The 25,188-nt window shown below is 38.4% G+C and overlaps 1 protein-coding gene across 8 annotated transcripts in view; it reads right to left on the reverse strand.

Moving 5' to 3' along the window:
- UNC79 (unc-79 homolog, NALCN channel complex subunit) overlaps nucleotides 1-25,188 on the reverse strand; it is a 106,224-nt gene that overhangs the window by 36,625 nt on the left and 44,411 nt on the right. For 5 of the 8 annotated variants that reach the window (XR_010364267.1, XM_064423518.1, XM_064423514.1 and 2 more), the window contains 10 exons: nucleotides 24,726-24,791; nucleotides 20,649-20,935; nucleotides 17,139-17,321; nucleotides 16,262-16,424; nucleotides 13,282-13,434; nucleotides 10,719-11,942; nucleotides 8,919-9,026; nucleotides 4,060-4,176; nucleotides 1,984-2,067; nucleotides 256-358 (listed from right to left, as the gene is read on the reverse strand). Coding sequence is in view for 7 of the 8 variants with exons in the window: in XM_064423518.1 (XP_064279588.1) it covers nucleotides 256-358; nucleotides 1,984-2,067; nucleotides 4,060-4,176; nucleotides 8,919-9,026; nucleotides 10,719-11,942; nucleotides 13,282-13,434; nucleotides 16,262-16,424; nucleotides 17,139-17,321; nucleotides 20,649-20,935; nucleotides 24,726-24,791 (2,488 nt within the window). In the remaining variant the exon portion in view is untranslated. The remainder of the gene's footprint in view (nucleotides 1-255; nucleotides 359-1,983; nucleotides 2,068-4,059; nucleotides 4,177-8,918; nucleotides 9,027-10,718; nucleotides 11,943-13,281; nucleotides 13,435-16,261; nucleotides 16,425-17,138; nucleotides 17,322-20,648; nucleotides 20,936-24,725; nucleotides 24,792-25,188) is intronic. The other 3 variants (XM_064423515.1, XM_064423517.1, XM_064423516.1) reach the window with 3 other exon arrangements.

Genomic DNA, 25,188 nt, shown 5'->3' on the forward strand with positions numbered 1-25,188 from the left:
GCTTCCCCTGCCCTTTGTGGACACACTATAGCCTGAGTCATCATTTCACCTGTGCACAATCATCCAGGTCCTACTGAACTGAAAACACATCATGCTACCAGTGTTTAGAAAATGTTTACCTTGGGGTAAAAAGAAACTTAGCATAGAGATAAATGACAGAATGGATTCTGTATTTGCATCAATTATATCTATACTTCACTTGACATATTTGAAGATCAGCTAGTTCTTTGAAAGGAGGGAAAAAAACCCACTTACTTGTCAGTCATCAGAATGGGCTGGTCATCAGCAAATTCTTCTGGTGCAGGTACAAACATACTGACTATACTGGGTGCTGACAGCAAACTAGATTTTGTAGCACCTTAAGGCAATCAGGAGAAGAATTAGAAAATTGAAAGAATCATCAAACAGAAATCCAAAATGCTTAATGAGCAGACTTTTAAAGAATAGCTATAATGGCTTTACTATACTAGAAATAAGAAATAAATTGTGCCTATAAAAAGACATATAAGCACATTCCTTGCTTCTGCCAGATTATTCCAACTGGCAATTAAAAATGGATAAATCCTTGGGGAAAAAAGTAACATAAACCAAAAATTCCAGGAAATTGGATGCAATTGTTGTCTACTAGATAGAGAAGATGATTCTACAGTTGCTATGAGACTGGACATCAGATTTTCCCCCATACATTTTGGAATTAACTTCCCATAGTTCTCAGTTATATGAAGAAGAAATTAAGTTCACATGTCTCAACACCAGGTCATCAGCCTATTCATACTATCCTAGCAGAGCCACAGGAGATAAACCAGGAAAGGACAGAGAAAAGAAATAATTCATAAGGAATTCAGAACATTGGAGGGTTGATCATTAGAAATGCTTTCCACTGAAATCATCAAAAGTATTTTTATTCTTCAAAGCTGAGTTTTTCAGCTGAGAGCACAGCCACTGTGATCATGTCAACATATGGGGCTCCCTTTGCCCTTGGCACTTTTTGTGCACCTAATTTCTGATAGATGCTTATTTTATTAGGAAAAGTTATGTATTATGGGAGATCCAAACTCTTGACTTCTCCAAGTTCTGCTTTCCCAAATTACAGTTTAAGTAATCCATTGCAAATTTTCTTTCTGATTGCTTCAATCTGTAGATTCAGATTTAATGTCAACATTAGGCTGCTCTGGTAATATTTAACTATGGAAAAAGGAGGAAGCTTCTCTATGCAAGATTTAGATGGAATTTATTATAACAAAATCCTGGTTACTGCAGGAAAAGCAAATTTAACAACAGCTCTCAGGCAAAATAAGTTAAGCTCCCACAATTTCTGAACTCAGCACAAGTGGAGTGAAATGAGAATAAGGCAGGTTTTAAACAACCATTTAATGAAGCATGAAAGAAACATTTATTTCATGTCCATAGTTCAGAACTTTATAATTGCTCCCTAAGGTTCTATTGGATATGAGCAGACACTTCAGGAAGGCTAGAATACTCCAGTAATGTAGAGCAACATCCAGAATGCAGGGGATAGGTATAGATTTTGTATCCAGGCTTTTTTTCCCCCTCTCAGATGCCTAAAGATCCATCTGCCATGACTTTTGAAGTGTCACTGTCACATTCTCCAGATGTAAGTTCCACTGCAGAACACAAATGCTAAAAGCAGTCATAATGCATGTTACAGTGCTGGAATAAGACTTAACTACTCAAAAATGTCCTCTCTTTTGCAGTGAACAGTAGGAAGAAAACATGATGTAGGCAAAGAAAGTAGGTCACTGCCCAATTGCAGGGCTGTAAGAGAGTCTGGGAGTATTTCAGCTGTGAGGGAGAAGAGTTGATACAGAAATGAGATTCAGCCACTCTCTGCATATATTCTGCAGGACAGCTGAGAGTTTTAACAACTGAACAGAACACAAAATTCAGCACCATTTTGTATTAACCATGAAATATTCCTGGCAGTCTTGGCAGAGGACCAAGTGAAACAGACACTGAACTAACCTCTGATTCTCAGTGGTGGTCCCTCCAAATCTGGGTTTAGGCAAACAGGGACATTGCACAGCCTCTTTCCATGCTGTATCTGCTCTGTGAATAAAGAAAGAACTTCAGTCTCCAGAACCAGAAATCCAGCACCTGTCACCAGGCAACTGCACCACAAGTCTTAAACAGTTAAAACAAGAGAAACACAAATACAACTGCTATAGGGAAAAAAAAAGAAAAAAAAGGAAGAAAAAAAAAGAGTTCATTTTTTAAGCATAGAAAGGAAGGGGGAAGAAAGATGAAGAAAAATCCAATAAGTCCATTCAGGAAAAAGGACACAGATAACCTAATAATAAGGAAGACATTTTAGACAACAGCCATTAAACAGGAAAGGAAGTGCTAGCCATAAAGATTCTACAAAATATGGAATATATGAGCCACAAAAAGAGAAAGAAACAAGAGTTTAAAATACCAATACACAATACACTTTGTACTGACAGAAGTCAGGCACAAAATTTTCTTTTTTTTTACAGATGGCAAGCTTGGGAAAAGAGAAAAAAGAATAAAATAAGAATGGAAGAGACACATGATACCTGCCTAGGTAATAAAGAAATAAATTAATAAAGCATGTGTCCTTTATTAAAAAACATGTATATTTATGTAGGATAAGACTACTTCCTAGTTGGTACACATGAGTATAATGAGTCTTAAAATTGTGGGGTGACATTGAAATGAGAAACAATCACACTGAGCATTTGTCCTAAAAAAAACCAACCAACCAACCCAACAAAAAATCCTGTCCAAATAAAAACTTTACTTTGAAGCTAGTGGTTGAACAAGAGACTGAGAGATGCAAAGCTTTCCAGAAAAGAACATTTCATTTTGCCACTCCATGCTTGAAGGCTTTTAGCTGAATTGAATATTGGAGGGAAAAGTCATAGCTGTTGTGAAGAAAGCTACCAGATTTGGAACAGGATTAACTAGACAGAGAATCTAAACAGTTTTGAGTATTGACCTGTTCATTTTGAGTACAGGCTAAGTACTCCTTGCAGAACAAAGGCAGTAACTTTGAAATCTCTGAAACCCTGCCGGAGAGACTAGGAGATCCAGCTAAGTCTCTACAATAAAATAAACTTACCTGTTCTTAGAATAAAACCCCCATTGTTACCACTGGGAAATTCTGACCTTTATAACTGAAGGGTCTCATGCTGAGCATGCTATTCAGCAGACTGGAATAGAAAGGATAATCCTGAACTATGCACCATATCTTTAGCCACTCTTCAGCGACACAGCTTAGTTTGATGGAACTTGATGCTGAAGACTAAATTAACCAAAAATTTGAACTCAGCTGTCCAGGGCTGATGGTAACACATTCATTCAGCATGCTAAGTTCCATAGAGTATTTTAAGCATTCCTTTCTCTAGATGCATCTGCATCTGCTGATAAATTCCTGAGAAGCACAATTTTTAATGTCACTAACATCAAAATGGGCACTAAAATATCTAGCATTTTTGATAAACCAGAATGAATTTATTGTTTAGTGACATCTGCTCAGAAGAAAACAAAAAACAAATGAAATGAATAGTGGATAAATTATGTGCTTAATTCAGTTTTCATTGCTTTGCATTCATCTTAAAAGGAGAAAAAGCAGTGAATAAACAGAAACTTCAGGTGTCCAGTATGAGTTGGTAAAAACTTTTTTAAGGAGAAACAGAACTGCCTGGTACAAGGCACAACTCTGTCGTGTAACAACACCATTGTAAACACACATACAAATAAATGATTCCATGCACCAGGGATGAAATCCTATACCTAATGAATTCAACTGTGATTATTCCATTTCTTTCAATGAAACCAGGAAAGAATCTGAATAATATGCACAATTAAAGGGACAACACTGTACCAAATGGTACCTTCCAAATATGTAACTATTCCAACTCTTGCTAGGTGATAATCTTGTACCATCTATAAAGATTCACTTTGACACTGATCACTTATCTGCCATGGTAGAATAGAAATACTCCCTTTTTTAAAAGTGGATTGTTACACAGTAATTGGTTTAGGAAACAGAAATAAAGAACAATAAATGCAGCTCACCAGTATCCCAAGTGCTGATATTGTGGGGAGCACTAGACTGGTGTTCCAGCTGCCTCTTCATTAGCTGGTTCATTGTCAGAGCTCCCAAAGAGCCTCTTTTCATTTGTCTGAACTGAGCTGCAAGTCAGAAATGCAAAAGGATTTCAGGAGCTCAGACAACATTTAGAACTACACTCATTTCCTGATCTTACAAGCCAGCATGATATAAATACTGAATGACAATGATGGCTGGCTCTAAGGATCATGCTCAATTCAATATGCACCTTTCACACAGCTACACAGGGTACAATTCTGGCCCCAATGCCATCAGTCAGAAGAGATTTGGGTTCACTGTGTCAACTGTCAGTGCATTTTTGCCTCCAAATATTATGAAAGCTAATCAAATTACTTGGTATCTGGGAAGAGCTAAGATACTACCCCATGCTGAGAGGCAATAAATGTACACCCGAATCTCACTCACATACATTGTACCAAGGAAGGAAACTCTCCTCCCAGCAAAGCATGGAGGAATGCTGTGTCCATGCTGACTCTAGGAAAACAAATTCACTGACACTATGTACCAGCAGCATCCTTCATGGGAGGCACAGCTGAACTTGCCTCCTACACACCCAGCCCTCAGGCAGACCACCTCCACGTTCTGGCTGATGTGTGAAGCCAGCAGCCCTTGAAGATGAGACCCTTCTGTAACTTCATTGCTATTTTTCTTATAGAGAACTATCAACAAACAAACATTCAATTTTTATTCATCCATCTCATATTTTCTGGAAAAATCTCTTTGCCCAGGATTCATTTCCTGGGAAACTGAGAAGCCTCAGGGAAAAATGAAAACAATAATTATCTGATTTGCTTCTCCTGTGTTTTGCTGCTTTGGCATGTTGTTTGGACGTTGTTTACCAACAGGTGCATGTTTGATTGGTTTCATGTGAATTGTTTTGACTTAATGACCAATCAAGGTCAGGCTGTGTCAGGGCTCTGGAGAGAATCACAAGTTTTTCATTATTATTTTTTAGCCTTCTGTCTGTATCCTTTCTCTATAGTTTAGTATGGTTTTAGTATAGAATTCTTTAATATAATATCATATAAAATAATAAATTAGCCTTCTAAGAACGTGGAGTCAGATTCCTTCATTTTCCTTACCATCGTTGGCGACCCCAAAAATACCACAAACAATTTACTTCATTAAAAATATTGATTTATGAGATATGTGTCACTGGATAATGCTCTAAGTAAAACCATAAGGGAAACTTAAGACTTTTGTTTCATATCAACCTGGTTCTTAGGAACATGACTTAGTGATGGACTGGCAGTGTTAGGTTGGACTCTAGGATATTAAAGCTCATTTCCAACTTAAATGACTCTACATATTTTCTCTAACTACACTGAGGAAGAAAGAGATCATACATAGCTCCTGACTTTCTCATTTTTTTCCTCCTGTCATAAAAAAAAATTCAAATTGAACAAGAATAACAGATTCACTTGGACAATTGAGCCTGAGCAGTATACTTCCACCACTGAAACTAAAATCATTGTTCACTGTATGAAGACAGAGTTTTAAGGCCTGTGAAACTACTGACACAAACATCCAGGAAAGCTTTTAAAATGTTGCCTTAATAGCTTTAAGTTTTTCCTCAACAGGCCCTTACAGCAAGGGCAACAAAGTAAAATCTTCTCTGAATGATCATTTTCATCTGTTCAAGTACATTCAACATCATTAAAAAAGACAACTAATTATCCCATAGTTCCATTCTAAAATTCTGAACAGTAACCATTTAAGCTGTGAAATTAGACACAGCATTTCACATTATTAACTGTGATAAAGAAGTACAGATAAGGGATAAACTGCAACTTTCAGAAAGTCAAGAAGGGTTGAGTGCCTTCTCCTGAACTTGCTCTACTCATTTTCTGTCAAAGAGTTTAAAATCAGAGTAAGCAGAGTACTCTTTCAAAAACAAAACAAAACAAATACAGGCCTTGAGTAACAACAACCAAAATGAACACTTCAATGAAAATCTGCACCAAAATGATCTTATTAGATGAAATATTTAAGTTTTTACTCATTACGTCCTTTTCAGTTATATCCTCCTGAAGTGCATTTAAACTCAATTTTTTGGCCCAAGTACAGCATTTCTACAAAGCAGCCCTGGTATAACTGAACCACTAGAATTGAACCACACCAAGAGACGATTCACTTCTAAAAGTTATATTGCAGCTGCTTTTCACAGCAAATTAAGAGAAAAATAGCATTTCCATCATTTCTAGGGCAATGATTCTTTATCACTTTATCAAGCATAGAATTTCCTGATAAAAGAACAGCAATTAATGTTAGAACTGACAAGACTGCTTGGAGTGCAGATGACTGTCAAAATAGAGAAAATTATCTCTTTGAATTTTCTCTAGCAGCTTTTTGCGATTGCAATTAAAAATTTTTCATGAATATATTACATAATCAGGCTATTGATGAGCAGGTTTGGATTTCCAGGACTATTTACCTGATTTCTCAATGACAGCAATGACTTCAAATAATAATGGGAAAAAAAAAAAAAACCCACCAACAAAAACCACAAAAAAACCCCACAAAAACAAAAACAAAAACAAAACAAAAAAAAAAAAAACAAAACAAAACAAAAAAAAACAACAAAATCCAAACCACCAGACATCTACCAAAAAAAAAAAAAATCTAAACCCCAAAAAATGTCAGAGTTGCCAGCCTTTGAACAGTGCTGGATCAAGGATGATTGCTGTGGACCAGCTTGTGACTTTTCATGCCTGTGACTGACTAGTGGCTAAGGGAGCTGTGCTGGTTTCAGCTGGGGTAGAGTTAATTTTTGACACTGTGGCTGGTACAAGGCTGTGTTTTGGATTTGTTGACAATTCTGAAGACAGGGTTGATAATAAAGAGATGTTTTTGTTATTGCTGAGCATGGCTTACAGAGCCAAGGCCTTTTTTGCTTTCCATGCTGCCACACTGGGGGTGCACGGAAGGCTGGGAGGAGACACAGCCAGGGACAAGTGACCCAAACTGACCAAAGGGATATTCCACACCCTATGGCATCATGTTCAGTATATAGAGTGGGTGAAAGAAGGAGAAAGGGGGAACACATTTGGAATGACAGATTTTATCTTTTCAAGTCACCATTACTTGTGATGGGGGTCTGCTCTTGGGGGAAGGCTGAACACCTGCCTGCCCATGGGAGGCAGTGAATTAATTCCTTGTTTTGCTCTGTTTGCATGTACAGGTTTTGCTTTCCCTATTAAACTCCCTCAACCCATGAGTATTCCAGGTTTTACCCTTCCCCTTCTCTCCCCTGTCCTGCTGGTGGGAGTGAGAGCAAGCGGCTGCCTGGGGCTTGGATGACAGGGGGGAAGTTTTCCTCTATCAGGTTTTCTGCAAGAAATCTAACAAGCACATTAAAAGATCAGTAACCTTCATACAGTGACTGGCAACATTTTTCTTTTGTCATCTACTGATCTGGTCAATCCTGTAGAATTCTCTACTCAAAGAGAGAATTCCAAAGGCCAAATCCTCCCACTGCAGACAATGATGGCCAGGCACTGGCTGTACAAGTTATATTACCTATTTGTGTTACAGAAGTGCCTTGTGCTCACAAGCCTGACCAGGGCCTACTATGCAAAGCACTGCAAAGATACATAGTAGAAAATTAAAATCATTTCAGTCTAAATGTACAAGAGACACAATGGAAGAATTCCTATCCCTTTCTGCAATTGGAAACTGAGGCAAGTTTCCAGAAAGAGGAAAGAAATATTTGCATAGAATGCAGGCTCAACATCATATAGATACTATTCCCAGTTTCCTGTGTTGGAATTTACAGGAACCACTGGCACTGGGATAAAAGCAAGAGAGAGAAGTCTTAACTGGACCCTCTTCAACTGCTTTACTTAAGTGACATCTGTACCATTAGGTGGCCAACAAATGTACTCCATGTGATGTACATGACCTGAGATGTTAGTGGGAAAACTGGAGAGGTACTCAACTAGCATGTCTAAAATAACATTCTTCCTTTAACAAGCCAGACACTCCTTCCAATCAAATCAGCAGACAATGAATTTCCAAAACTAAAATTTAATATTGTTACAGCAATCTGAAAGTGAAGTTCAGCAAGACAGCTGAGCTGAGCTAGCAATTCATTGGTATCAGAGGAAGTTATTTCCCCTCCCTTTTTTACTAGCCCTTTTTTACTTTTTTACACAGTTCTGCCAGTTCTGCCCCACTGGCCTTCAGATGTGTCACCTAGATGGACACACCATTCTGAATTTTGTTAAGTGTTCCAAGGTACCTCCACCTTAACATCTTATCTTCATGTGCTCTGTTAAGCCATCTGTCATGTCTATTTCAAACAAGAGTTCACTTTCAATTGAAATGGTTATGGGAGACCCAGACAAAGAGTTACCACCTTTCAGCAAGCAGCTGAGGAAGTGGCATTCAAGGCATTCAATTTACAAAAATTGCAAGAGACTTTTTTTCCTAAGGTACAGCAAAAAATGTATCAAAGGCCATAGTAACAACCCTGTGAACTCTCATCATCTGCGTCTGTGCACTGACAGTTGACAATGCTTTCTCACAGGGGAAAATAAACATTCAGCTTTAGTGAATTACTGCTTTTAGCTGCAACCTACTTTAATTCAAGAAAACCACATTTGTCAAACTTGCCATGTCCCAAGAGAAAATCTTTAGCTACTGTTAAAATGCTGCTGACCATCAGAGATTTAACAGTTCTAATGATATCCAAAACAGCTGTATTTTGAAGAATTAAGGGAACTCAGAAGAAGGAGTTTACCACACATGCTGTGCATCTGATGCATAACTTTGATTTTAATCCTCAATCCAGAGGTAAACTTACTTGATATGGAAGAGTGACTACTTGTCTCTGGAACACCTGCTTCAAGAGTTGGTGCAGATGATGACTCTCTTGGCATTTCCAGTGTTGAAAGTCCTTTGGCAGCAGAATCTGCATGTGAAAATTGTGCTTAAACTCTCAGCATTTAAAATCAACAAAGTTTTTAATCTTCCTTCTCCCCAGATGTCATTTTCACATCATTTCAGTCATCCATTCACCATCTGGCATTCCCAGCAGTTTTAAAAGGATTCAGTGTGTGTGTCATAAGAATTTTTATAGGGGCACAGGGATCTATTTCTTAAAATCACTTTTTAAAGGAGACTTCTGTTTATGGTCTTTAGAACTCACAACTAATAAATGCACATAGAGTTTGATATTGATCCCACTCAAATGATTACTGGAACCACCAACATGGAAATCAGAGAGAGACCACTGAGACAAAGCTAGTTTACGTGACAGCTTAGCATATTTTAAAAGCCTTAACTCCAACATGCCATCAGTTTTCATTCAAGAGGCTGTTGATCTAACATTTGCTCCTGAAGGTTCACAGTTCGAAATTCTGCATTAAAAAGGTTCCACGTGGTGTTTCAGAACTGGAACAGTCCTTCCAAGCAGTGTCAAGGGTGAGAGTGTTCATTACTGCAAAAAAACTGGCCCTTTTTAATGGTCAAAAAAAGCACTGAGTCTAATTGTACAATTCTTTCAAGGCCACGCTTCTCTACATGAAAGGCTCAAAAACACTCAGCTCTCTTTAATTTTTATAAAGCTCCAGTAGTTCTTCAGCTTATTAGAACCATAAATGGGATGACAGGCCTGAAACATAAAGGGAACAGTGTAACTATGATTACATGGAACAATTTCACCTTGTAAAAGTGGAATATCCTAAGAAGAATTTATACTGTGGTTCCCTCTGAAGCACTGAAGAAAAAAGTGAGGTCAGGAATGCATAGATATTCCCGCTCACTTCAACAGTAACAAGGAACTGCGGCCTGAAGGATTCTGTCCTTTTTCATTAATATGTTAAAAAACATGGTGAAATTCTAGTAACTGAAAAATCCTAGGGAAAAAATAGCCAAGAAATTAAGAAGGCAGCAGCATACTATTTTTCAAGCTGTTTGATAAATCTACTTAGAATCAGATAAAAAGCTAAAGCTCACTTTCTCTCCACTAGAAAAAACTTTGTAATAAAACTTTGCATTGAAGTCACCTGAAAAAACACTTAGGTATGTAGCGGATTGCCCATCTTTGAATTTTAAATCTTTAACAAGCACAGACCAAGAAAACTTTGTGGATACCCAGTACAAAGAAGGCTACAAACAGGTTTTAGTGTATAAAAATAAAATATATGTGTACGTCTATGTCTAATGCTTAGCCTTACACTTTGTGATCCATTCTGCTTTCCACTGCCTTATGCTGGAAAAGAAATAAGGGCCAAAAATCACTACACCAAAAGCGAACCACCTAGCGTGGACTAGATTAGGAGGATAAAAGGCATGGAAGTATGACCATTTTTCTGACTCCCAGCATAAAGAGGACAGGGAGTCTCATTCCCTTACTTGGATATCAGAATGAGTATTTTTGTCACAGAACTCCACTTCCTTTTCAAATGGGACCTTTACACACTCCTCACACCTGAATGGTTAGCACATTCCTTGTGAGAAACAAACACCTGAAAGCACTCAGGTAGCACATCAGATGCTATAAATACCCACATCTCACAATAAATACACACATCTCCTTACACAGGTCTGTTACTAAAACCTTCAACAAAAATAAACCTTTTGACCGGGTGAGTGAGCTCACCTGCCTCCTTCTGCTCTCCCAGCTTGTCAAGGATGTTAAAGGAAATGTCCAGGTATTCTCTCTGAATAGCACTCACAGCAATCTTCCTCTGTTTCCTCTGGCGAGGAACAATCTGAATCTTAAATTCTGACTCCTCGGTCTCCCCTTCTTGTTTCTGCTCTGTGTTTTGTTCAGTGTCAGACTCTGTATTGGTATCAAGTTTATCACTTTCTGTTTGCTTTTCAGAATCTTCAGGGACTTTAATAAGGACTGTCTTTACATTTGGGCTTGGAATTGTTCCACTAGGTTTAATTTCCTCCACACTGAGCTCAGAGTTGTCATCAAGGGACATTTCTGGAAGGGCAGATGATTTCTGCAGCAGGTCCCTTTTCTGTTTCAGAGTTAGTGAGTTTCCAGAGGACATGTCCTGAAATGCTTCTGGCTTAACTAACTCTGAAGAGTCCTTCTGATCTTTGGGAGAAATGAAAATGACCTCCTCTATTCCTGCTGAAGTATTGTTGCTTGTATCCTTAGAACTGAAGTCTTTGGAGCAATCTTCAATGCTGAACTGCACCAGCGGAGTCGTGCTGAGGCTGAGCGCAGACACATTGATAGGAGTTGAAGGAGATGAAACTGCAGTTTTGCCAGAGACCTCATCATTCAGTGGGTTTGTTGTTTCTTCTTCTTCATCACTTTCCACTATTCTAAGGGGAGGAAGTGGTTCAAAGACTAAAGAGTCACTGTCTGAAGTGGAGAGCACTGAATGTTTTTCAGGACCCGATGTCGAATCGGAGGACAAATCTATCAGATCTAAATCCTCCTTGGGATCAGCAGTTTTAACTGGGGAGTCCACTTTCACTTCATAGGTTTCCATGCAATTTAGCCTAACCTCTGGTATGACAGGTCTTTTGGTTTCCTGGAAACTCTCTGTGTGAGGCAGACTTTCCTGTGTGTCTATAGTTTCAGCTTTGGTGGAAGAATTCTGCCGAGACCGTCCATAGTCGCTGTGCCTGTGCGTGGCGTGAGCAGCAGGGACAGGAGGCTTTTCTAGGTCACAGCGGTCTATGCAGGACTTCCTGCGGTGTTCGTCTAACGAGAACAGCAGGGAGTCTGCGTTCCCTATATCAAGAGATTTTTGTTTTAGAGAGCGCAGTTTTTTTTTCTGAATGCTTTCTTCTCTCACACAGCGTAGAATACTGTCTTGTAAGGCCCCCGTCTCTCTATATTCAGCCAGCTCTATTTCACCTGATCAAAACAGAAAAAGCTAATACTACCTCAGTTGGAGACTTTTGGCAGATACTTACATCCTTATATCACAATTCAACATGACTGACATTTTAAATATAAACCCAGTATTAGTCAAAATTGCCTACATTTTGTTTTAACCTCAGAACCAAATTACATGGATTTTTACAACAAATAATAATAACAAAAACGTGCTATTTGGGTAGTAGAGTTTACCTAAATGCTGTCCAAAGTCTATTCATCCCAGACCAATGTACATGAAGATAGACTGTTTAACCTTGTGCATTGAAAGAGGTGTCACAGGCACGTAATTTCCACAGATACTTGGGATGGCTGCATGTAGTACACCTATTATTTACTGCAGCAAAACAGGCTTAAAATGGATGCTTCTGATTCAAGAAGCAAGGGTAGTATTGGCAGTGAGGATATTGCAGCACAAGCCTGAGATCACAGAATTTTTCCCTGGTGATCCTATAACCCAGCAGGGTCCAGCAGCTGTCACAGCACCCAGTCCCCCTCCTGATGCTGGGGAGGAGGGCAGTGAGCACAGCTGCACCTGCTGGCACTGCCACTGCACTACCACTTTGCTATGTGAACACACTCATTGAGAACATTTTCAAAGATTATCACTGTTGCTATTCTTATGAATTATATATTTTCACATAAAATAGGATATTCCTAATCATTAATATCCCCATATTTCAAAATACTCCACATACAAATCACTGTGCAGAAAAAAACAGTGATAGAAATTTAAGTGTTCACTCTAGTCAGAATCACTTCCCCTCCCTCTGCAAACACCTAAAATGAAAAGAAAAAACCAAAACAGACAGGTGGGTGGTAGTGAAAATCTCTTCAACTTTTCTTCAGGCTATTGATTCCAGACACCTAAATTTGAAATCAAATTTTTGAAATTTGATTTTGAAAACCTACTTTTTTGCCAATGAAAAACAATTACATTTGCAGCCACAAAACCAGATTTGCTTACTGTAGAGTCCCACCTTATCAAGAAAATCAATTTCTGGGAAAAAATAATTTAAGTAGAAAGTCTTCAGCCCAATGGTTGAAGAAAATTTTTTAAAAATCTTAATTTTTTAATTCAGAAGAGCTTAATGTTTCTAAAAATAACTGATGATTTTAGGTATTTTTACTCTGGAGATTACTTTGAGATTCCTGAAAGATAACTCATTCAGGAAAATGAGTGTTCTTCAGAGTAAGACAGAGTAGTTGTATTAAAATTAGGCAATGCAACAAACTCTACAAAGAAAGTTGGCAGCTTGAAACTAAGAGCAGGAAATTGTATTTCTGCATAAGTTTACACCAACAAAACAATTCATACTTCTCTGAGCATTCATCTCAACTGGTTGATATTTCACCATTTTGCTGCCACCAATTCTTTTCAGTCTTGCAAAGAAAGTTTGAGACTCTTTATTGCAAGGTCCAGTTGGTGTATCATGAATATCAGATTCATCAAAAACACTGTCTTCCTCTGCTGGAGAAAGAAAAACATTATTACTCTTATGAGGATGCAATTTTTTGAATGAAAAACTGTCTATGTAAAAAAAAAAAACTCAGCTAGAGTCAATTAAACCTGAATTGAAAAATGAAGTTTGCTAAAAAATTTGTATCCCAGGTTTAACTTTGTCATTCTTATTACATCTTGAGTTAAGGTCTGAGAGAAATGAAAAATGGGTTACAGTGCAACAAAAGCATAACAAAGCTTTTAACATTCTAAGTTGATCTTCCCTACTGATAACAATACAGACTCTTTAGATGGAAGAAATACACTAGACTGGGACACTGACTTAAGTGAACAACTTCTGTAGTGCTGAGTGAGAAATGGTAACTTGAAGAAGATGGAAATTAGTGAAAGAACCACAAGGTAAGGATAAACCAGCCAAATAAGAAAGTGAAAAAGCAAGAAATGGATAATTTTGGGAAGCTGATAATAGTAATAGAATAAGACCTAAGAGTATGAATTATGAAATTACTGATGTAAGTAGTAATAGTAAAACATTATGCCCTGATTTAAGACCAACCAGAAGAAAATGGCGAAGAGAAAGAAAGATCCAAATCTATTTATCCATCAAAAAAAAAAAAATGCTGTATGATCTATATGAAACAGCGATAAAAAAAAACAAACAGAAATTGAAAAATAAATCTATCATGCAGAATCATTCTGTAATTCCACGTCCAGTGATTCATCTCCAAGGAAATAAGAAAAACTACTGGGACAATAAGAAAAAAACAGAGCACTCAAAAGAAAAACAAAGTTGGCCTTGTTTATTGTAGCAAGAAAATAGGAAGAGGAAATGCATTTGGTGTCTGGGAGTGAAGGGGCAAGTAAGTCAAAGAGCTAAAATGGACAAAAACTGAAGACTTAAATGAGACATAAATATCTTCAGTTCTGAGACTGCTGGAAAGGTGTTAATACATGTGAAGCTATGAAACTGCCACCTAAAGACATCAGGGACAAGACACCTAACTGAAATGATGAATCCAGAAAAATCAATCAAGGTTGATAGTAAGAATTTCTACAGGAGCTGGCTTTAATAAGTTGGAAGATCGCTTTTAACGTCATGTCCTACATGTAACTTCTTCTTCCCCTTACAAACAAATGCTTCTTGTCACAAGATTTAGCATCAGTTTCACAGCAGTCTGTACACTCGATCCCCACAACAAAGTCTGGCAGAAAAATTAGGAAAAAAGTTCAATAGTGGGGAAATCCATCTTTAGCATAGGAATTCTGCCTGACAACAAAATCCTCATCTGTTTACTGCCTAAACACCACCTCTGATGATGACAGCAACACACACATACTACCTGACCAGTGATTAAACAAGTCTCTTTAGAAAAGGTGGGAAAGGCTTCAACTTTCCAAGTCCCTGGGGAATTGTATTGGCTGCTTTTTGCAGGTGAAAGAAAACTTTTCTACACTCTCCTTTTTCTGCAGTCCTTCCACAAAGGAGGAGAACAAGCCCTGTTGTTAAGTCAGTACTTACAGAGTAAAATTTGCCTATTTATGGTCCTTTACCTCTGTGCAGCCCAAAGCCCTTCACAACAGCTTTGGAAAGCAAGTAAATATTGTTGTCCTTACTGTAAACATAAGGAAACAATGCTGAAGTGAGACACAAGGCCACCCAGGGAAGAAATACTGGACACGCTGGGTACTTGGGCACCTCAATTTGTCTTTAAAATGTCTTAGAAACAATTCAGAAATTTAATGCACTTTATAAGTGCATTAGTAAGTCATTATGAATTAAGTCATTAACTTGTCTCAAAACAAAGGCAAATTCATAGTAAGGCCACAGTTGTCTCTTAGCCTCCACTAGCAATACAAAATGCCCAGCTGAGTGAGGTTATGCAATGTGTAGTTTAAATGCACATTAAGACTGCTTTAATTTGCTAGAGCAGAGTAATAGAGTAATAGTACACCCTATTACTAAACAAAACATTGTGCTCCTGTTTTGCTGTGCAACTTTTCACAAGCAACAAGCAGCAAAATAGGAAAAGGTACTGAAATGAAAGCAAGAGAGTTTCTTGGATTTTTCTTCAGAAGAGTTTTCTGCATACTATGAAGACCATTTGAGAAGGAAGATGTAAACAGCAAATAAGCAGCTAAAAAGCAAAATAGCTGAAAGAAGACTACAGAATGTCAAAAGGACATGTTAATCATTAACACTTATTATGTAACTAACTTCACAAACCTAAGGAATTACACTCAGTGACACCATGGCATTTGAAGCCCCATGCTTACACCAGTTCACATCATCACAGTACCTCTGCTACACCTAGCAAGCACACACAGAGCTCACCATCAGACACAAAGTATAGAACCATTCTTTTGCCTTTAGACATCCACCTACACGTTTGCATTAACCTTGTCAACTTCAGCTCCGTTAAGGACAAAAGCAAACTACAGACTGAATTCATCATCTTTTTAGTATCAATATTTGCTGCTATTTCATGCTATTACAAAGTTAAATCAGAATGTGGTGTCACGCTGGTTGCACACCTTGTGTGATGTAGGATCAGCTAGCACTGCTGTAAGAAAGAACTATCCAAGCATGGTAAATGAACCATTATGTGCAAGATACAGTCCCCTGGGAGATGTGAGACCACTGTGCTATGCTCAGCCTACAGGGCAGCTGAGAACCTCTTTTGCTATACATGGCTATCCTGGTCAGGTAAGCCCCACTTCAGACTCAATTACAAGTATTATATTCTAAAGTTCAGACCATATTCACCATTCTACAACATCTGCAAGACTTAGTGAATTAAAGCAATGACTCTCATACAAACCAGAGTGTTAGAAGTACCTTTCTCCTTTTCACTGTACCGGCTTATGTTACTGTTGTCACTATACAAAGGACCAGCAGTTGCATGGGGCTTGCAGCTGTGATACTGAGCGTTCAGGGTATTGACTGTGATGTGGATTAGGTGCAGTACAATCTTGCTGATTTCACAGTCTCTGTAGGGGTACTGTTCAGCAAAAGAGAAAAACTTCAGCTTAAAAACTAACTTTTCTCCTTGAATAAACATTCAGGCAGTAAAACAGAAAAATTACAATAATATTGTCAGCTGGATGCCCTTTGCTTTCCCTTGACTATACATTTCCAAATATATCATGAGAAGCAGGACTCTTGTCAGCTTTGTACACAGAATTATTTTAATAAAATATTATAAGTCCATATTAGTAACATTTAGTGTCTGCACTTCCTTATACACCCTATAGACCTGCTGGAAATTTGATAAGCATATCAAAAGTATTTGCAGCTCCATTTCAGTGCATAAACACATTACATTTTAACAGCATTTCCCAAAAAACATCACTCAACTGAAGAATAAAAACTCCTAAACTGATACACTCCTCCATTTAAAGTCACTACTTAGTTTTTTTTTAAACTAATTCTAAGTTACTCAAAATACTCCTCACTGGAATTTCATACATCATTTTCCTATTTTAATATCCATATTTTCCTTTCTCAGATAAACACCTGAAAGATAATAAAGACTGAAGAAGCACAGATTAAATCCTAACTATTTCAGACACTGAAATTAAATGCAGTAAGTATATCAAAGAAAATTGTCCCTTACAGTTCCATTTGCTTTCCATACATTTAGGTGTTCCCTGTAACAAATTTCAAATTGAAGTGTAAATTCCTCTGTGGACGGTGTTTTGTTAGGACCACTCACCTTGTACAGAATAACAAGCAAAGCTTTTAACCACATCTGCCGAATGTGAGGTTTGAGGGACCAGAGGGAGCAGCGAGGAGGCTGCTGAAAGTAATGCCTTAGCTGAGGACAAGAGCAGTATTTCAACACCTGCACCACCAAGGGAAGAAGGTGTTTTCCCAGGTTGATGTTATAGTCCATCACCTGAAAAGAACATAGGAGTTACCTCACCAAAATCAAATCCATTGATGTTAAAAACCAGAATAATTAATACAGTTGAGGTATTAGGTAAGTGAAAGGAAATCAATGGTTTTAAGGAAATCTCACTACCACTTACAAGCTTTCTGCCATCTTGCCACCTTCCCATTTTAGCCAGATAGGCAGAATGAAACAATGAAAATATGTTCTGAAAGCCTTTCATCCAGCACAGTTTAAATTTTAAGGTACACCAGCAAGTTCATAAAATATATTATGCTGAAATAGCCTTGTATTGTGGCACAAGTTGATCATACTTCAATACATAAAACCATATCATGTATATCAAATGTTTAACAGGATGCACCTGTGAGTTTTGGGGGTTGAGTAGTTTGGTTATTTGGGGTCTTTGTATTAACATTTTAACATTGTACTGGCAGTTTTCATTTTTTTTCTTCAATAGGCTTGCAACATTGGGCATTAGGGTTTTTTAAGCCCCAGGTTCTGGAATCAGGTAATGACATTAGGTTCTCACTCTCCACCAAAGATGGAGTGCCTACTATGTTATGCAGGAAGTTTATGCACACAAATCCTAAGGGATCCAAGAATAAAGCAAATGAAAATGATCCCTCTCTAAATAAAATGCTTATCAATCTTTAGCAGTGGTGTCGCTGCAGACAGGTTGCTGTAATCACTTTTAGTCACATACTTTGCCTCCATCATGACCTTTGAAGAGCTAAACAGACTATCTATACACTTCTTTTGGTTTGGTTTGGTTTTATTAGAACAAGCAGAAGATACTAATTTACAAACGCTAAACTCGTGGTCTCAAGTTCTCTCCTGAACAAGCCAACTAGAATTTTTTCCCTGTAAAATTCTCCGGTTTGATGTGCAGCTGCCTCAAACACTTGTGTAGAGCTAAACAGACGAATCCCGTGTCTATCCACGCGGGGTGAGCCAGTCGAATATAGGATTTATAATCGCCAGACTGGTCCTTCCCCGTAATGCCGCGTCCCTCAGGGACCGGCAGGCATACGGCACGGCGAGGAGAAGCTCATCCAGGCAAAGCAGGCAGGGCGCTGCCCAACTGAGCGCATCCCGCAGGGCAGACATGCCTGCCGCTGAGCAGGGCCGTTCTCCAAGCTGCCGCAGGAAAATAAGGAATGAAGGAATAAAAAAGGAATAAATGGATAAAAAGGAATGGAGGCCGCGCCGGGAGCGCGCGCTGCGCAACAGCGCCCCCGCGCGGGCGAACCCCGCCACTGCAGGGAAACGCGGGCGCTCGGAGCCCACGGTGGAAAATAAAAACACCGAGACATTTGGTTTTTGGGGTTTTTTTAATTGAACTGTCCACTCGAACCAAGCCCGGAATCAAAACCAGCAAGCCAACCTAATCCCAGCCTTCGTGGAGCTGACGGAGTAAAGCAAGTATTTATGGCTTGGGAAAGAAGAGCAACTGAAAGATCTCTTAAGAGCTCAGCACTAAGTTTCATTCTGTAAAAACATCTTCGGATTGCAAACAGCATTTCTCTTGTAGAAAAGGTGATTCCAAAGACAAAGCAGCCCTACAGCTTAAGAAAAGAATTCTCCCAAAATACAAATTAAAGTTGATGTCTGCTGCACAGAGAAAAACCCTGTACTGAAGCTCTCAAACTCCTTTTGACATCAGAGGAAGCAGGATTCAGTTATAGAGCTTTAAACACAAATGGTGGATTTGGCTCATACAAGACATTTTAAAGGGGGAAGAGAAAGGCAGAGGCTGATATTTACAGTTGCAATAAGGAGAACTTCTGAAAATCAGTCCAATTACAATCACTGAAATTTGGGCTTCCAAATTTGGAAAACACTTGGAAAACAAATGTGGAAGATGCTGCCCTGATCTGAACTGCCGGTTCCAGACTCTCAATACAAGAGCAACAGGTCTGAATCTACTTTTACACTCTTTAATTTAAAACTGCACAAACGAAAGATGATTAACACAGAGCCACAGTGCTCTGGGACAATGGAACCCAATGCATCTGCAGCTACCCAGTTTGTATTAGCACCATTCATTTTGCTTCCTGAAATATGAATACCTGACATCTCCCCAGCTGTGAAAGTTTATCCAACTATCAACATCACATTTAACTTTGAAAAATCACTGGCTCCAATGCATGAACCAGAAAATCTTGGTAAGATCTGCAGATCCAGAAGAGACAAGGATAGCTTTGAGCAATGTTTGAAAGTTACAGAGGACATCTGAAAACACAACCCTCTTCGTTCCCTAAGGTAATCCTTTATGACCTGTGTGATAAGGAGAAAGCATTGAAGTGATGATGATGCTCCACTGCAAATAGGAATACTCTGCAAGTGCAAAATATTTTTCAGCCCAGTATCACCCACTACTCTATCAGTGGGAATTAACTGAGCCTTAGAAAAGCCTTGTGGGGTAGAAAATTATGGTCCTCTTTACAAGATGGAGAAAGAAGGCACAAGACAAGGATATGCTTGGTCATGTATCACATAAATATAGGCAAAAGTTCATAATGGCAATAGCAGTCCCTGGGAAAGGGAGAACAGAAAGTCCTTGTGCATTGTAAGGAAGAAAATTGAGCCTCCTGCAAAATGAAGAATGTTGAAGAGTTCACAGACCACTCACACAGGGAAACAAAACAACCCAGGTCTTCCTGAAGAAGAAAGGAGGATATTTTCATGAGGTAAGTAAGGCATTCAAAAGCTAATGAAAGAAGGCAGAGGATAAAAACAGTCCCTTATTTTTCAAACAGTGGTAGTATTTGCATGTCTCCCTGCATACAAAACTATAATCTCTTTGCCACTGATACAGAAACTTTAGACTACCAGTGGAAAGAAATTCTTTCACAAGATGAAAATGTGTTGAAGTTTGAAGTAGCATTGTTGTGATATTGGGACACAAGACAGATGATGCACTTTGGACCTGGTTAGCATAAGAAATTTGGTAACAGGATGCCTTGGCAAGAGCAAACAGAATTGAAGATTTTTTTGAGGATTAAAAGAAGATTCAATCAGACTGGTTTACCAGAAAAAGAAAATTTCATTAAAATCTGCAAGCAAGAGATGTTGTAACATGCATAAGTTTGTGATTTTAACCTAATCATTATAATAAATGCTCCTAGTCTTCCTAAAACAGTATATAAGCATTGGTAGTGCACAATAAATTCAGATTCTGATCACTTATCAGTCTTCCCCGTGTCTCTTCATCACCAATATAGGATTACCTCATTCAGCCATTATTTTGCTACAAAGACTGTGCTGCCGTTATTTCAACAACGGGCAATAAATAAATAGCAGCAAAAGCTACTAAGTGCCTTCACCTACTTGTGCTATTCCAGCAATAAAGGCGTTGAAGCAGGTTGAGACACGCATTTTTTGGGGTGCAATCATGAAGCATCCCTCCTGCTGATCGTAGCCGAGCAGGACGTACAGATGGCGCTTGACCGTGTTGAAAGCTTTGGCGCTGCTGATGTCCGACTCCGCGCTGCTCTCGTCCTTTGCCATGAACTTCATCAGCACTGTGATCAGCTGGTGCACAGTCTGGTGGTCAATCCCAGCATCCTCTGGCAGCAGGTCTTTTATTGTATTATCGTTCTCTGGGGAAGGTTGTCCTATGGGCACAAGAGACATTGGTATCAGACACTGGAGAACACTGTGTAAACTCTGTAAATCCAAAAAACAGGCTACAGAACACACCAGAACTTTTTTCCAAGAGTTCACTGCTCCATTTCTGCCCAAATACACCCAGTGAAATTATGCAGGACACAGGCATGTACTTCTGAGGACATTGCTCCTCTGTTGCCTTGGGTCCAACGGCACAGGAACACCTACTGTGTACACTCAACTCCATTTCTCAGCTTTCCCATACTTAGTGGAGCACCTTATTTCCCATCCCAGTGCATTTCTGCCAAAATGAACATTATTATTCTTCCATATCCATCAAATCCCATTGTCACCAAATTCTCATCTGGTATGGTTATCAGTCTTTCCTCAGTAATCATGAACATCCATCTCTGCCAGTGGAAAATGTACAAAATGCCAAGGGTAAGAAATATGAAAAGTTGTACCACATTATGATTACACACAGAATGTAGACTTCTCCTGTTAGCACTGACCTTTATTTCTCTTAAATAACCTGTAACTTGTAAATAAATCATGTCATTTTAATATTCTAATTTACCATATTCTCAGTGTGCTATGCTATTCTGACAAAGAATTCCTTTGCTGGTATAACTGCATCTGTTCTAGGTTCTTCACAAGAAAAACTGCCATGTCTCTAATTTTTTTAAATAATTCTAAAGTATGTTGCTTTTTTATTCGTGAGTGAACAGAGGTTTGTTTGGCTGTTTTGCAAAGCATGGGAGATGGTTGTCATTTCTATGACAGGTGAAAATTAAAACTATGCAGGGGGCAGGAATTTTCAGATCCACTTCTATTAAGAAGAACTTTCCTTTATTGGTCTTATTTGGATTAGAAGAAATAATGAACTTTATGTTATACAATATTTTTTGTTCCAGACAGTTTTCACTGGGATTTTTTACTTAAAAACTCTCCTTCAAAATGGAAATTCTCTACTCAAACTTTTGCTGGACCAAGATTTGCAGATGCAAAAAGAAAACAATGATTTCTGAAATAATTAGAATCAGAAATAAAAGAAAACCATTTTCAGAAGTACTTCAAAAATGTACACAAAACGTAATCTTAGCTTCATGGATATAAACTGAGAAATAATCTTGTATTCTTACATAATATTACACCCAGGCTAAAATTTTACATGGAATTATATCATAAAGACACAATTTTCATAAGGATGATATCTGATTGTATTATTCAGCCCTATATGTTTTCATCTCTATAACATGTTGTGAGATTTTCAATAAAATAGAGAAGGAGATAAGACGAATGAAAAGATCATTAGGGTCTAAATAAATACCGGTTCTCCAAATAGAATTCAAAGAGTAATTAATCTGAAAAGATTAAACCATTTTATTTTCACTTGCTGAACAATATAATTTAGAAACTCTGTGATAAAATGTTCAATTTCAAAAGTGTAACTCTAACACAACCTGACACTTCCCAGGACTTTTCCTGACATTTTACTTTTCCAGAAATATTACTGCACTTTCTGATGCATTAAAGATCTCATTTCTCATACTGTACCCTCAGGGAAAACTATACAGCAGGATAGAGGGAACAGAGCTTCACCCTGATTTGTTTGTCATAGTCCTACTAAGGATCAAGTCTATGGAATGTCATTCACCCCATTTTTATTTCTGTCGTAGAAACCTGCAATAAAACAGCAATGGAGAACTTGTTTTAAACTACAAAAACTGTACAATCCAGTTCAATCAATAGATCTTCAGAGTCTGGGTAACTTCTTCTGCTCTCTGGAATGAGTCTTAGGTTATATCAGGCCAGAACTAAATATTCATTTCATCAGCACAAGGTACAGGGTATCCTGTTATCACATGAGGCTGTTTAAATCCAAGCTAGGAATGCAAAACCAAGACAGCCCTGTCTTTACAGTGGCTAGGGTAACTTTTATCCCTTAAAATTCACGTCCATTTGTATGTGCCTACACAGGATATATACATAGACACACCTATCCTCCCCAGCCCCCATCAAAACCTTCTCACACCACCAAACACACAGCCAGGCAATATACAGCCTCCACACCTGAATTCAATCTAGCCTTACCTCCAAAGATTCAGCTCTTTATTCATGTGCACCTTACATCACACCCCCTTGCCTTCAAATTACTTTAAGGTATTTCACAATGTAAATAAAGCAGCAGATCAGAATTACAGCACACTTCATCATCCCAGCTGTGATCCCTATCACTGAAACTCTCTCACTGACTGTGCAGGATAGTGCAGAGGACATAGGAACAAACACGATTCCTGGTGTTTAATCCATACAGAATGCACACTGAATTCAGCTTGCATTTGGACTGTGCAAGGATGCCTGTTTTAGATCTAGAAAGAACAGATGAGCATGAAAACTGGTTCATTCAAGGGCTATGTATAAAATACATGTTTTTCCACAACAGATGTACATCCTTCATTTAGGAGTCAGTTCCTTAGCTGAAACACATATGCTCAGTACAGCCAATGCAGCATTAAAAACTGAAACAAACCTCAAAAAAATTTTTTACAAACATACAAGCTTTTAGGAAGAAATAATAAATATTGAGCAGGAGAAAAGGGACAGTAATTAGTCTTCTAGTTTCCAAATTATCTGTCATATTCTGAATCGTATTATCAGAATGTTTTTGAGATCAGTAGTTACTAGATACATGAAACATTTTATATACATATTTTTAGTGGAAACTTTGTTTTAACCTTAAGTGATGAACTACCTAAGCCTGGAAAGTAAAGTGTAGCAATACCAAAACACATCTAATAAAACCATAATGGATAACAACGCCTACTGTGACATTGACAGTTCTTATGCAACACATTCCTTCAAGCCCAGTATATAGCAGATGGTTGGTGCCATTAAATGAAGAACAATCATCCACTGATATACCTGTCTATTGCATCATGATGTCACTTGTTCCCTCTGTGAGCCTATGACAACCCACACATATGTTCTGTAAGCAACTACTTTATCTTCAGCTCTCACTGGGCTAGCACAGCAGGGCTACATCCTGATAATTCAGAAACTCCCCTATTTCATTTCACAGCTTAGTCAGCTCCCACAGTGACAAGGAGCTGACTTTTCAGCTGATCATCAAATAAGTTGATGTATTTTGATTAGGAATTTGCATCTGTTGGAAATATTCCAAGTCTTGAAGACAGAACACGAAAAGATTTGAATGTAACATATTTTCACTTCCAAATCATCAGTCTACACAGCACTAAGAGCAATAACTCTCAGTAGCCACAATTATTAAGAGATTCCTTGGATCTTCCTGTGCTACCTATTCTACAGAAGCCGGACAGAAGGGTGACATCTTCAGAAAACGTCAGTAAATACAAAATAAGGGACTTGAGATAAGCATGCAGAGGAGACAAGTGTAATATACAATACTGACAGGCAAAAGCATTCTGTCTGCTGTCTTTAAAACCTGAAGGACTCAAATATCTGACTCAAAACAGGTGAGCCATGGGGCCAGACTAGCAAATATTTACCTGTGGGCAACCTAACACAGGAGGGTGAGGCACTGCTGGCATAGCTGACTGACTCCCAAGTCTTACTTACAACTGGAGGCAACTTTCAGTACAGACTGAGAGCAAAGCTTCAATTTACAATTTTTGGAACTGTGCTGAGATGTGATTCAGTCTGCCATTTAGACAACTTCCATCTTGTGTAAGTTTATCTCATGATTCAGCAAGTAAGTCAGAGTTAGAGCATTCCTTTTCCTGTTCCATCAAAACACACCTCCTTTGTCACACCCACCTGGTGTTTGCTCTGGTGTTCCTCCAAGTGCTGGTGCAGACTGCTCATGTCTGGTCAAGCTCACAGCTTTAGAAAAAAAACAAGAGCAACTCTGTTTAATAAGGCAGCACTGGCACCTTACACTTAGCATATATTCAGTGCCAGCACATTTATGTTCATTTACTCATGCACTGTTGTCAGGCAGTGAGTGTAACTGCTTGGAACATGTCACTTGTGCGCCCTACAGATTTTATGCACTATGTTCTATAACTCTAATTTTCTCCATCACTTAATTTTGCAGGTACAAGAGTCAGCACACAGGAGTCCCTGTGCAGCATCAGGGACTTAGGTCATGAAGGATTACCTAAGAATCCCAAAATATTCAGGGGGACGGTGTTGGAAAGAATATATATTGCCGTGTTAGAAAGAAAATTACCTTTTAAGTTAATAGTTCACTAGCACCCAGGTTCAAAAGTTTTATCAG

This window comes from Passer domesticus, chromosome 6 (assembly GCF_036417665.1).
Source record: "Passer domesticus isolate bPasDom1 chromosome 6, bPasDom1.hap1, whole genome shotgun sequence".
Lineage (NCBI taxonomy): Eukaryota > Metazoa > Chordata > Aves > Passeriformes > Passeridae > Passer > Passer domesticus.